The 13,007-nt window shown below is 38.2% G+C and overlaps 1 protein-coding gene across 1 annotated transcript in view; it reads left to right on the top strand.

Annotated features, from left to right (window-relative positions):
• The window catches only part of NAA16 (N-alpha-acetyltransferase 16, NatA auxiliary subunit), a 61,363-nt gene extending 52,140 nt beyond the window's left edge, over positions 1-9,223 (top strand). Inside the window, exons 14-20 of the mRNA XM_077173651.1 lie at positions 270-483; positions 2,225-2,418; positions 3,144-3,252; positions 3,754-3,852; positions 4,443-4,586; positions 7,061-7,158; positions 7,423-9,223. Coding sequence (XP_077029766.1) covers positions 270-483; positions 2,225-2,418; positions 3,144-3,252; positions 3,754-3,852; positions 4,443-4,586; positions 7,061-7,158; positions 7,423-7,623 — 1,059 coding nt within the window. The 3' untranslated portion in view covers positions 7,624-9,223. The remainder of the gene's footprint in view (positions 1-269; positions 484-2,224; positions 2,419-3,143; positions 3,253-3,753; positions 3,853-4,442; positions 4,587-7,060; positions 7,159-7,422) is intronic.
• The last annotated feature ends 3,784 nt before the right edge of the window (positions 9,224-13,007 follow it).

Raw genomic sequence — 13,007 nt, forward strand, 5'->3', positions numbered from 1 at the left:
CAATTGTGTTTTTAATCAGAAGTCACATTTCAGCTGGCTTTTAGAGTGCCTAAGTCTTTGAATAATCACATTATATATGATTATAATCACAAAAACTGAGATTTTTCCCTACCGATAGGTTCTCTTGAACAGTCAGTATTGCAAGGATATGTCTATACTTGTTAAATATTGTCTGTAAATAATACTAATTGTAACTTTATTCACCTGTCTCTAATAAAAAGTAGAGTAAGTAAAGGATGAGTATATGAGTGTGCTCTTTTTTTTTTAAGCATTTTTTTGAGATAACAGATGATCAATTTGACTTCCACACATACTGCATGAGAAAGATGACTCTCCGTGCCTATGTAGACCTTCTGAGATTAGAAGATGTGCTCAGGAAACATGCCTTCTATTTCAAGGCTGCCCGATCAGCAATTGAAATTTACTTGAAGCTCCATGATAATCCTCTTACCAATGAAAGCAAAGAGCAAGAAGTGAATTCAGGTATCTACACTTCAATGAAGGTTCATATGTCTGACACATGTAAAAGCTTAAGCTAAGTAAGTTACGTGTTACAGAGTAAATAGAACACAGGTTTTTCCTCTTGTCTTTCACAATAATTGAAAAGAGATCATAGGTAACAGGCTACAGTTTTCTCTGTTCACATCCCATTACTTTGCAGAACTAGAACATGAATGAACTTAGCTGTATTTTTGGAGTACTTGGGGAGGAGTGACATTTCAGAGCATTAAAATCAGATTCAGTTCAGCCATTAGATAAATATTATTAACAAATGAATTATGGAGCAATGGATAGATTTTGTGGAAAAGCAGTCTGAATTATAAGAATTTGATTTTGGTCTCATGTATTTAATTAATTACATGGTAATACTAGTTACTACTGCTCACTTCTCACACAACTTGAGGACCAAAGAATAAATGGGTAAATGTGTTAGCAATATTAATACATTTAGAACATTATTTAAAACTAGTATTAAATGGACAGCAGACATTCTTAGGAAGCCAGTGGGGTGTAGTTTGGAAATCTGAGGATTCAATGGCAGATTATTTGAGATTTTTTTTAACTTTAGGATAAATAGTTGCTTCTCCTTTAATGGAATTGCAGTTACTGTCAGCATCGCAGTGGCTGTTGACTAAAGAAGTGAAATTCATGTCTGGCTTTTTGCAAAGGGAAAAATATTTGATATGGGGAAAAAGGGACACTAAACTAAAAATGCCACTTAATATTGCAAATAAAATCTCATCTTTATTCAGAGGTGAATAAGTTTTTCTATACCTGCCTATGAATAATGAAGAGGCGTATTCGAATAGGTGAACTTGCACCTTTTTTCTCTCCAACTTTAGTTTGTTTCTGTATATAGTGTAAGATTAGTGTGTGGCAGAGGATTTGTCACAGAGAATAGCAATATATCATAAAGGTGGGTGGTGTCTAAGAAGTCATATTAGTTCATTTGCCTGCTGCTCATTGGGATCCAATAGGCTTATCTGTGGGAGAAGGCAGCACTGTGTGAATGGGGTGAAAAGAACACTTGCTTCCTTGCCTCAGAATAGGGATGACCCAAGCAGGGAGGTCGTGCTGCCCTAGCCTCAAAAAAGATGTGTTAGTCCCTTGGGAGCCCATTTTTCTGTGCCTTGCCACATTTAGCAAAAATTCTGTTCTCAGTGAAACACCACAGTAAGCAGACTGGTAGCTGTAGTGTTATTCTGGCTAAACCGATCATTTCCCTTTCGTTATCCCATGGTATTTGTGCAAAATCAGTACAGTTATCATGGCTGTATATTAGTCAGACACTTAAATGGAAAATAGCAAGTTTAGCATGTTTTCAGGTGGAGTGTAAATCCATCTGGATGTTTCTAGATGGCATTAGAAGCAAGCCAAGCCGCAGTCAAAATGAGAGCTTAGTGTTACCATTGTTCATTTTCTAAGTTAAGACCTGTGACAGATGTAACAACTTTATGTAGCTAACCTTTGAAATCACTAAGGTTTCTTTAACAGCCATGTAAGAAAAAATATGCAAGATCAAGTGTTGGGTTAGGCTGTAAATACCAATCCAGCAGGAGTGTTGGCCTGTGTAGTGGTGATACTCTTGTGACTGCTGGTAGTTATGGAAATCACTTAAAAATTTGCCAAATTGAGATGGGGAGAAGCATAATGACCTGAGTTGTTTGAGAAACAAGATTTTGAATTAAATACTTTATATGTTGTCTGTTACTTTAATCTGTAGAAAATCTCTCAGCCAAAGAATTGAAGAAAATGCTTAGTAAGCAAAGAAGAGCACAGAAGAAAGCAAAACTTGAAGAAGAAAGAAAGCATGCAGAAAGAGAACGACAGCAAAAAAATCAAAAGAAAAAGAGAGATGAAGAGGAGGAGGAAACTAGTGGACCCAGGGAAGAGCTGGTTCCTGAAAAACTGGAAAGGGTTAGCGTGGTCTTTCTTGTTGAACTCTCACGATTATCATAAAAAGCCTATAATATGGGTTTGCTATCTGATTCTCCTAAAAGAATCCAGGTGTTTTTATAAAATCATTTTTGCATGCAGAGGTACTTTTTTGTAGTCCATCTCTTTTTACACTGAAGAGACGTATTTTTCATCAATAAATCCAAGTTGTACATTAATATTGTTACTGTCCTTAGATTTCAGGGATTTTTTCCAAGCAGTAGGTCGTATTCATTAAAATAGATACTGAACAAAAAAAAAGCATTTTGCTTGAAGAAATCTGATTTTCATACAGTGAATAGAGGAAAAAGTAACAGAAATTACTGCAATTTGCAAACTTTGAAGGCATGAGCCAGGATTTTGCTATGCATGAAGAACTACCTCCATTATCACAGTAAACTTCAAGCTTGTTGTCTAAAGTGGTTGTATTTAATAGTTTCCTAAATGCTAAATTACAGCACTGAGTGCACAAGCAGTGCCAGAGTTGGCAATGATGTTGTCTTTGTCAACATGAGATGATGAGTAAGCGCTTTAATATTTTTATTTAAACAGCAAAATTTGTTATGGTGCTGTTTAATTCAGAAAGCTAGCTTCAGCTCACCTTTGACCTCTGATTATTTAAATGCTTTGAGTAACAGAAATTATTGGCGGACTTTATTTGATGTTTGTTTTAAGCCATAATTTTCACTGTTCTTTTCTTAAAACAGGTAGAAAATCCATTAGAAGAAGCCATTAAGTTTCTTATACCACTTAAGAATCTTATTGGAGATGATATAGAAACACACTTATTAGCATTTGAAATATACTTTAGAAAAGGTAAAGTACTGCTTAATTTTATTTTTGCTTTACAAAATTTTAGTCCTTCAGTTCAGCCTGTGTTATCCAAGTGTAGTGGAAAATGATCTGAAATACTTACCTGACTGAAGCTGAGGCATGCATCTTACCCAATAATAGAGTAAATAGCATTTTTGTTTAGTCACCCTTAAGAAAAAAAGCCCTAAGAGCAGATTATATTGTGGTATGTACTCTTAAATACTGTGGAATGGTATTTGTGGTGTGATCTTTAATTATCTAGAGGAGACCAAAGCTAAATAGGTGGCAGTATCTGTGCAGTGTCGGCAGAGTTGGAGCAGCAAGAACTTCTGCTTTATTAAGCAATTTGAATGGGAAAATAAGCTTAGTTTCTAATTCTGTGTAGAAACTGATGTTTCTAGTATTTTACTATATTTACTAAAGGAAACAGTAATTGATTATGAAGAGAAAATGTTCTGTATTCTTAATCTTGGTTTCCTAATATTTTTTTTCTTCTTCCCATAGGAAAGTTTCTGTTAATGTTACAGTCTGTCAAAAGAGCTTTTGCTATCAACAGGAATAACCCATGGCTACATGAGTGCTTGATTAAATTCTCTAAAGCTGGTATGTGTGTAGGAAATATGTCTGTGTGTGAAGTAGGTATTTGTGTAATTATAAGATACAAGTTACATTTTGCAAGTACATAATTACATATTTTTGTGATGTGTACTCTTGAAACACAAACATAGAAAAATAAAAACAAATATGTTTTTTTCATGGCAATACCTAAGAAAACATAGGCTGTGCTACCCAGTGTACTGTGTATGTATTATACCTTCCTCCATTAATCCACCAGGTGGACCCAACAACTCATTTTGGCTAGATTTCACAGAAAAATGAGTGTTCTAAGGATCCTGGAAAACCTTAATTTTTAAGAAAATAAGTGGCTGATATGGGAGAATGATTCTGACTGAAACAGTTTGTGTGTTGAACATGTAATAGAAAGTTTACACGACAGAGCATCCTTTATGAGAGTTTCCTGTGTAAATGTATCAGCAGTGTTTGTGTTGACAGATTTTGATCTGAGATTTGTGTTTCTGTGCACAAATTCTAAAACGGGGACTTTGAGCAGTGCTTTAGGTGGTTTCAGTGTTTTCCACAGTGTTTAAATGGCATTTTTTTTGCTTCTCTCCCCCCTGCCTTCCCTCTTCTAGTGTCTGACCATAGTAACCTCCCAGAAATTGTGAGCAAGGTCCTAACTCAAGAAATGCAGAAAATATTTGTTAATAAAAACCTGGAGAGTTTTAATGAAGAATTTCTCAAACACAATGCTACCTCCATTCAGCACCAGCTGTCAGGTTTGTCTGATTTTTTCATGCTCTTGAAAAGGAGATGATTTCAGTGATACAAAATCAGAATCTTTATCTGCAATCTGCAAGGGCAGGTTGGATGGGGCTTAGTGCATCCTGGTCCACTGTAAGGTGGCCTTGGGAATGGCAGGGCATGTGGAACTAGGTGATCTTTGAAGTTCCTTCAAATTCAAACCATTCTATGAATTCATACATAAATTCTAATGAGATGTAAAATTACATGTTTATATGTGGGGGGTTGGGGGGAGGGGCCTTTCTGTCAGCTTGTACCATTTTTTAAAATGTACTTCACTTTATTAGACGCATAAGAAATTTGCTCCTTACCTTCAAAAAGTGCAGTCAAACCACTATAGATACTCAAGTTTTGAAGCACTGTCATCCTTCCTGTTACAGCTTCTTTTTTTTTTTAAGCATTAGAAAATATAAAACAAAATCCCATATCCATTCGCAAGTGCTTTTCCCTGTTTTCTTTTCAGCTGGAATGTCTCTGTTCCTACTCATAACTTTATCATGTAGCAACAGCATCAGTAAAAGTACCATGATGGACTTGTTATGCAGCCTTTGCTTTTCTGCTTCATAGTCAGCAGTGAAAATGTTGAAATCTGACACTCAGACACTGTTTCTATAGAAGAGCCACAAGTAGCTGCTGGAGCTAAGTCAAAGGAAATTGGAATTGAATTATTACAGAAATTTTTGGAATATTGATGTGACTTGATAAGCTGGTAGAGAAAATAAAATGCATTTCCAGCACTTAAGAAACAAAAGTAAGTGTAGTTTTATCAGGCGCTTCCAAGTACTTAGTGCTAACCTCACCTGGTCTTTAAAAGTTACCCAGGGTCTGTCCAGAATAACTGGAAGAAGTGCGCTTCAGAGGATTGCTCATTGCTCTAAAGGAAGGTTAGGTAGAATACCACAAACTTCCATTGGCTTGTATAATAAGATCTGTGTTTCAGGATAGCATTTTTAGAGAAGTACTTGTACCTTTTTCCTGCAAGCAGGCTCAGGATTTGGGAAGTCAAGTGCGGATATCTCAGCAGTCAATTGCTCCTAATTCTTAGGGATGTGTTCTTCCACTCTTGTGACTGTTGAGCATCTCACTGGCTGCTTTACAGGTCTTATTATTCTGATCCTCCAGTGTTAAGGAAAACACTACAGTCACTGGCTAGGGTTTTGGTAGCTTTAGGACTTCAGCTGTGTGTCAGTCTTCTGTTTATGCTGGAACAGGTTTGAGGCAATTGGCTTACCTACTGTACAATTTTTAAGTTTCTTGAACAGTTATCTTTAATTAAAGTTTGCAGATATGAAGATCTGGAAGACCAAACCCTAAGTCTGAGAGCACAAATGACCCTAAGTCTGAGACCACAAATGAGTGCTTTCTCAGCTTATAATTACTAGTGAAAAACTGTAAGCAGACTTCTAACCACTTTGCAATTTCTGTACCATAGCCTCCCTAACTTTAGGCAAGAGCAACTAGGTTAATATAAGTTTGGGCAATAATGGCTCTGCATTGAGTCTAGCAATTTATTTTCTTAAACCTACAAAAAGCAGTAAGAACTAGGATACTTTATTTAATTGGGAAAACTCATAATTGGGGAAATGAGTTGAAGAAAACCAAAATACAGACAAAACATCCAGAATGTGGGGTTTTAACTTTTCCAGTAAAATGATTAAGCTTTTTGGGTTTTTGAGTAGATTACATAGTGGGGTGGGTCTGGACTTTGTACTTGGGCAAACGGGAAAGTACATGAAATGCCAACACATTCATTAAGATGAGATTTTAAATTAAGGCAGCTGTGTTACAAGGAGGAGAATTTTGCAGAGATGCCCAGGCCAGTTTTGGCAATCTGTCTGTGGTCTGAGAAGCTGTGTAGTTCCACAATACAGTGTTTTCTTTTCCACCAGTGTAGTCTGGTCCAGGCAAAGCACCAAACTTGTGCTGCACTTCCCTTGTACCTGAGCTGTGTCCTTAGCTCTGGTGAGCAGCCATGGCCCTGTGTTCTGCCAGGTGGACTGGCCTGAACTTTTACTGGGCCATGTTCCACAGCTGTTTAGTAACTGTTGTTCACTTAGCTCCAGTACATCTAAAGAGGATTCAATGTGTCTCTGAGAATTACTCACTCCTGCGTTTGTTGGATGGATTTCATTTAGCCTGCTGATTTGAAGCGCTTGTCATCAATGTACTCTGATATTTTTCTCTCCTAAAGACCTGTCAGTCAAGTGAGGCATGTCACTCTTGCAGGAACAGGTCTCCTGTATTATTCAATCCTTATGCTTCTAATAAATTTCAAAATGGCTTTAGTTTCATTAGTTTCCAGTTGCAAATCAGGGAGAAAGATATAGTTAATTAAAACTTGTAGGAAGTCTAATTCACGTTTATATGTAAGTTTTCAGGTTCTGTTTGTCTGTATATGTTGTATGGCATTTAGGAAAACTAAACATTGTGGGTTTTGTCTTGTGATAAGGTGCAAAGATGATGTATTTCCTGGACAAATCAAGACAAGAAAAGGCAATTGCTGTTGCAACTAGATTGGATAAAAACATGAGAGACAAAAATGTGAAGGTAAAAGATACAGTATATAAAGCCACCAACTGTGTGGGGTCTTAAATAGTGTACAATTTAATGCAGGATAATGTGCATGCTTCATTAACCATGATAAATGATTACGTGAAAGAACAAGGTTTCAAATTTTTCCTGTAAGTAGAAGATACGTAAGTACCACCAGAGAAACCTGTTTGCTCAAACTAGTGTTGTTTAACAATATGTGCCCTTAAAAATAAAACAATTCTGAATTGCATTTATTAACTGACGCTTTTGTTTCTTTAGACATTAACGAAGGTTTTTGAGGCGTTGCTTGATGGCAGTTTTGGAAGCTGCCATGCTCAATGTGAAGAATATCAAGCAGCATGTCATAAACTGTTTCCTTTTACGTCTGCCTTCATGCCTGCCACAAACGAAGACAACAGCAGCATTGCATCTGTCAATCACACGGCCATTAACCATGATTTGCTGTCCAATGAAATCTGAAGTAGTGTGTGCAAGCCCCTGTGTGTGTGTGTGTGTGTATACCTACATACACACATGTATATGAAACTCTGACTCTCATTACATGCTGGCTGGATACAGATCAGGGTTACTTTTCCAGGTTGTATTTTAATATCTTTAACAGGTATCTAAAACAAAATATTTGGATAGTTAAATGGAGTATGCTATTAGGGTTTTTTTTCCTCCCAATGAAAACTGCCAATATTTATGTAAACATCTTTACTCAGCATTTTTCATGTTTATACTTGTACAGGTTTAAGTCTTTTAATAATTCATCAGCCCTCCCTCACAATAATATGGATATTAAAGACTGCTTTCACTTAAGTGTTGTTACATATGCAGATCTATGTGAACATATCTTGTTAATAAATTATCATTTGAGAGTTTTTAGCAGATTAAGACTGAAGTGCTGCTTGAATTGCCCTCTTTGTCTTTACTGTTCTTTAGGGGTTTTTTTTCTGAGTTGTTTTGGTTGGATTTCTTTTTTAATCTTTGGTCAGTTTGGTTTCTTTTGAAGCACAGCAACAATGAAAGCATTGGGGGGGGTTGCATGTTTTTGTCAGGTGTGTGTCTTATATGGAACCGGTGTTGACAGATATGAAGATTAGGTTTGTGTAAAAAAACCCAAACCAACAAATATCTAAGGTTTTTTGAAACCTATTCCCTCTATCTTGTGTTCCATAGCTATCGTTTCCTTAGTTTTATGGTCAGTTTAACATTTTAAAGTTTTCATATTCTGAAGCGATTCCCTGAGAAGACATAATGAATTTGAATACTGTTGTTTGTCCTTTGTTCCATCTCCCCTTTCCTCTTCTTCCCTCTGGTTTCTCCCCATTTGTTCACCTGTTGACACTTAGGATGAAAAAGCTGCTCCAATTTTGTGCAAGTGCAGAAGGTACAGTAATGGGGAATACAGTTTTCCTCTACATCATAAAAACTCACTGGTGGGTGTGCTGTATTACCTCCATTAAAAGTCTTAGTTGTCTACTTAAGTATTATGGCCAATACTCCAGAATTTCTCCTGCCTAAATGCTATTGCTGTAGGTGCTGAAAGGCAAAACAGAGAAATATGTTTTACATTTTAAAACTGTTTAAGGGAGCACAAAGAGGCTGACTACAAATCATAATGAACCTTTTTCTTACTTTGTATTCTGGTGCATTAACTATTAAATATACAACACATCAAAATGGAAGTTTAAATCTAATATACCTATTTAAAGCATAGCATTGCTAGACAAAATGGCTACATATCACATGACAGCTTTACATTCTATAAAGACTGCTATCAAAACATAATTATACTGTGGCTTGTACAGAAAATTTCTGGAAACCGTAATGGAATTATTCAATCTCGGTTTGTTTTTATTTCACTGCAATGTAAATAATTTCAGTAATATTAACTAGCCCCTCAAAGGCAAATACCAGTTCATGAAGAGGGGATTTTATTAAGACAAATAAACTGTTCTAATTAAAATTCTCCTTTGTGTGTCATCTGTTTAGATTTAAAAAAAATGTTGAATGGAAAATTCACTGTAAGATATTGCCAACATATGTTATGCTGTAATAAATTATTTTGTACACATTTGCCTTTGGTTTGGAATTTTTGCATATTTATGGACATCATACTTTAACCCATCATTTTCATTTTTTTCTATTGAGTTGCAACATTCACTGGCTTAATGTTAACTCTGTAAGTGGTTATGAAAAAAAAGACTATTTAGTAGATTGAGATGTGTATCTATAAATAGTAATGGCTTCAGACTGCAATCAATAGATTTGGATCAGATAGCAGGGAGAAATTCTTTCCGGTGAGGATGGTGAGACACTTGAACAGGGTGTTCAGTCAAGCTGTGGATTCCCCATCCCTGGCAGTGTTCCAGGCCAGGTTGGATGGAGTTCTGAGCAACCTGGTCTAAGGGAAGGTGTCCCTGCCCGTGGCAGGGGGATTGGAATCAGGCAGTGTTTAAGGTTCCTTCCAACCCAAACCATTCTATGATTCTGTGATAGTAGCACTGAGAAGTGGTGATGGGGTTTTGTCTTAAGTATTCACCATGAGCTGTTTGCTGTGGAACACCTGGCTCAAAGATGTCTTAGGCAGGGAAAGGTGGACCATAATGGGATTGTTTTGGCTCAGCAGCACCTGAGAACCACTTGCACCATATGGTGAAGACATGAAGTGATACAGTGTCTTCTGTCTTTTTTTAGTAATAATACTTCTCCTGCTGGAGATTTAATTCAGGCCTTCAAAAAGAAGGCTGTGGCACTCTAGATAGGACTACTTATCCAGTCCTGTGCTGTTTAACTTGACACTTGAAGTCAGATGTCAACAAAAACACCCAGGGTTCCTCTTCAGCAGTGGATTCCTTGATAACATAGATGAATAGTTTTCATATCTAGGCTAAGAGTTGTAGGAACTTAATTCTGGAAATTGAGTCTTCTGTCATGCAGTGAGTGGTTTAGTTTTCTCTTAGAACTGCTGGAGGCATGCAGCCTGCTGAGGTTCCCTCAGGGCTGTCATTGCAGGTGTGAACTTCTTGGGGTAACAAATGCTTGGCACTCTGATCTCTTCCAAATTTCGTCTTTGTTGCAGATGGGCAGGTTGTGCTGTGTACCCTAACACCTTAAGGTCTCCAGGCACAAAGAAGGAAAATACGCAAATGCAGCACAAGGCTGCTGGCAGAATGCAGGACCTCATTTATCTAAACAAGCCTGGCAGCATTAGATCATTCAGAGAGATGAGCTAAATTGAGCAGCCTGAACTGACAAAGATGTTTTATGTTTTGACTGCTCTGATTTCTGGTGGTTAATGAGTTCATCAGACTCATCTGGCAGAATCCAGTGCAGGGGAACTGTGGCAGCAGTGCTCTGAAGCAGGGCAGCTCCTCTTGCCTTGCAGTGCAGGCACTGCTGCTGCTTGGGACACTGTGCCAGCACTGCAAGCTAGCATGGCTCAGGATTTATCCATGCTGACTAGCAGGGGATCAGAAATGTTGCATTTCTGGTGCAAGAAGCTGCCTTTCTGGCTTGGCTTTTCAGTCTGGATCTGCTGTGGCCGTGCTCTTCAAACAGAAGGAGGAGCTGGGAACAACAGGAGTAGCAGCAGTGCTTCCTGAATGCATAATGATGAATGTAGGACAAACCCCACTGGGATATGTGTGCAACAAGGCATGGGCACAATTCTGACTTGACCTTAGGTTTGCTGCCCACCCCCACCAGATGTTCTGTAGCCCTATAATTGTGTGAATTATTCTGTGGTCTTTTGCTATAAAGGTTAATTAGGCTTCATTTGCTCTTTACCAGTCTTAGCAACACCTTCAAATTTCCTTCACAGTCTGGATATGAAGCTGTAGATGTCTTGATTATGATTGCTATTAATTACAGTACATTTATTTACTCACCTGTCTTGTTTTCTGGATCTTTAAAAACCTTTTGTTTTGAGCTGGTTTGTAGGGGCTTTTCTAAAATTTCTATTGCTGATCCCTTCACCAACTGAATAATTGTGTTAACAGCATAAATGTCAAGAGAACTCATTGACTCAGCATCTAATCTAACCTCACATTGGGTCCTGCCATCTCACACAGTACCTCTTTCCTTCTCCTGTTCCTGCAGGCAGGCATACCCCAAGGCTGACAACTTTTCATCATAGAAAATAAGCTTGTTCCAAAACCCAGGCCCTAATGGAAAACCCTGACCTGATACATGTACGGATAGCCAACATTTAGTCCTGAACTGGCAATTAAGGTGAAAGGGGCAGTGTCTCACATCTCTGCAGCTGCAGCATGTAGGAAGAGGTCAAGCATTAAGTGTGACACATAAGGTTGAAACATAATCGTGTTGGCATGTGTGAATGCACTTGCCACTTGCTGTTTCAGCAGCAACGTTATATGTACTTATGACATTTGTTTTTCCATACCTTAACTGCAGCTCCTAATGAAAAGTTCGTGGATTTTCCACTAGAGGGAAGTCTTGCATCCAGAATATTTTCATAGTAACAAGATGCTGAAGTCTTGTAGGTGTTGTTTTGTACTAAGAGTGTAGGAAAATGCTTATATTTTTTCCTCCTTTCAGGCATTGGAGGGAGGTTGTTGTTCTGTATGTGCTTCAAAATCTGAATTAGACTCGTGTTTGTATAACCTAGCTCTCTGTAGGCATTGATGTGGGGATCTCAAGTTGAGAGGGCAGTTGGTTAGACTTATTTCACTGAAGCACTGGAGAACAGACATTTTGGGAAAATATGTTTAAACCCACAGATGATCAGATCAGCTTTTTTGGGAAATCCCATGTCCTGTGCAAAAAGTTTCACTCAACTCCATTCCTGCCTTCAGGCTGTTGAGGAGATGCAGAACATGTCAGCCTTGAAGATTAGCCTTCATTCCAGTTAATTTATCATGAACTAAACACATTGTCTGTTCCCCACTCGGACCTTGCTGCTTGAACATATTTCAAGTCTAGACAAAGTATTTGAGAATGTGCTGTTAGCACTTAGGAGGAGGCTCTGGTTTTAAGAGGTTCCTAGATGTATTTTAGGTATGCAGTAAGATGGAAGAACTAATACATGGTAGTTTTAGGACTGATTTAAGGTGAAAAGGGAGGTTTCTCACATTTCTGCCGCTGCAGCATCTAGGAAGAGGTCAAGCGTATGGTATGATCTATAAATATGATAAATGCTCATATTTAAAGCAACACAGAAGGGAGGAAGCAAGGACCAGAGCAGGAACTGTCTTCCTCTTCCCCATACAGTGCCTAGCACAGAGAACTCCTACTTTGAGAGTTTATTCCATGTGTAGTAAACTGTCATAAAGCCTCTCTGTAAATGCAAGCAAATCATACCTGCCTGAGGCCAGGCTCTGTAAACAGTAGTGCAAAAGACATCCAGGAATCCACAAAAGGCATCAAGCACCAAAGGAGTCTGTTAACTGTCACTGGAGAGATTTAATCAAATGTTAGCTAATCCATGCATTTGACTGTATTTCAAATGAGCTCTGAGAGTTCCTGAAGTCGGAGGAACTTTTCTATTAGTAACATGTTCCTTGCATGTCTAAATACCTGTCCAGGGAAATTCAAACCACTGGGATGAAGCTGTTAGATTTGCCATGCATAAATTTTTTTGGGATCCATAAGAGAGAGCATGATTTGTTTGCTCAGGGGTTGGAGGACTGCTGCAGGTGGTGAGATGTGCACTGGTGATTAGCTCAGGCATTGCAGAGCATCCATCCCCAAAGTGGCAGAGGAATGCCAGCAGTCCCTTGCTGCTCCTGCACTGCTCAGGACCACGGCACTCAGCTGTGTCATTTGTGAGCACTGAAGGAGCCATAAGGTGATTCTCCAGGGGACAGGTAATGAAAACCAATAGCCCTGTAGTGATA

The sequence above is a fragment of the Agelaius phoeniceus genome, chromosome 2 (assembly GCF_051311805.1).
Source record: "Agelaius phoeniceus isolate bAgePho1 chromosome 2, bAgePho1.hap1, whole genome shotgun sequence".
Classification (NCBI taxonomy): Eukaryota; Metazoa; Chordata; class Aves; order Passeriformes; family Icteridae; genus Agelaius; species Agelaius phoeniceus.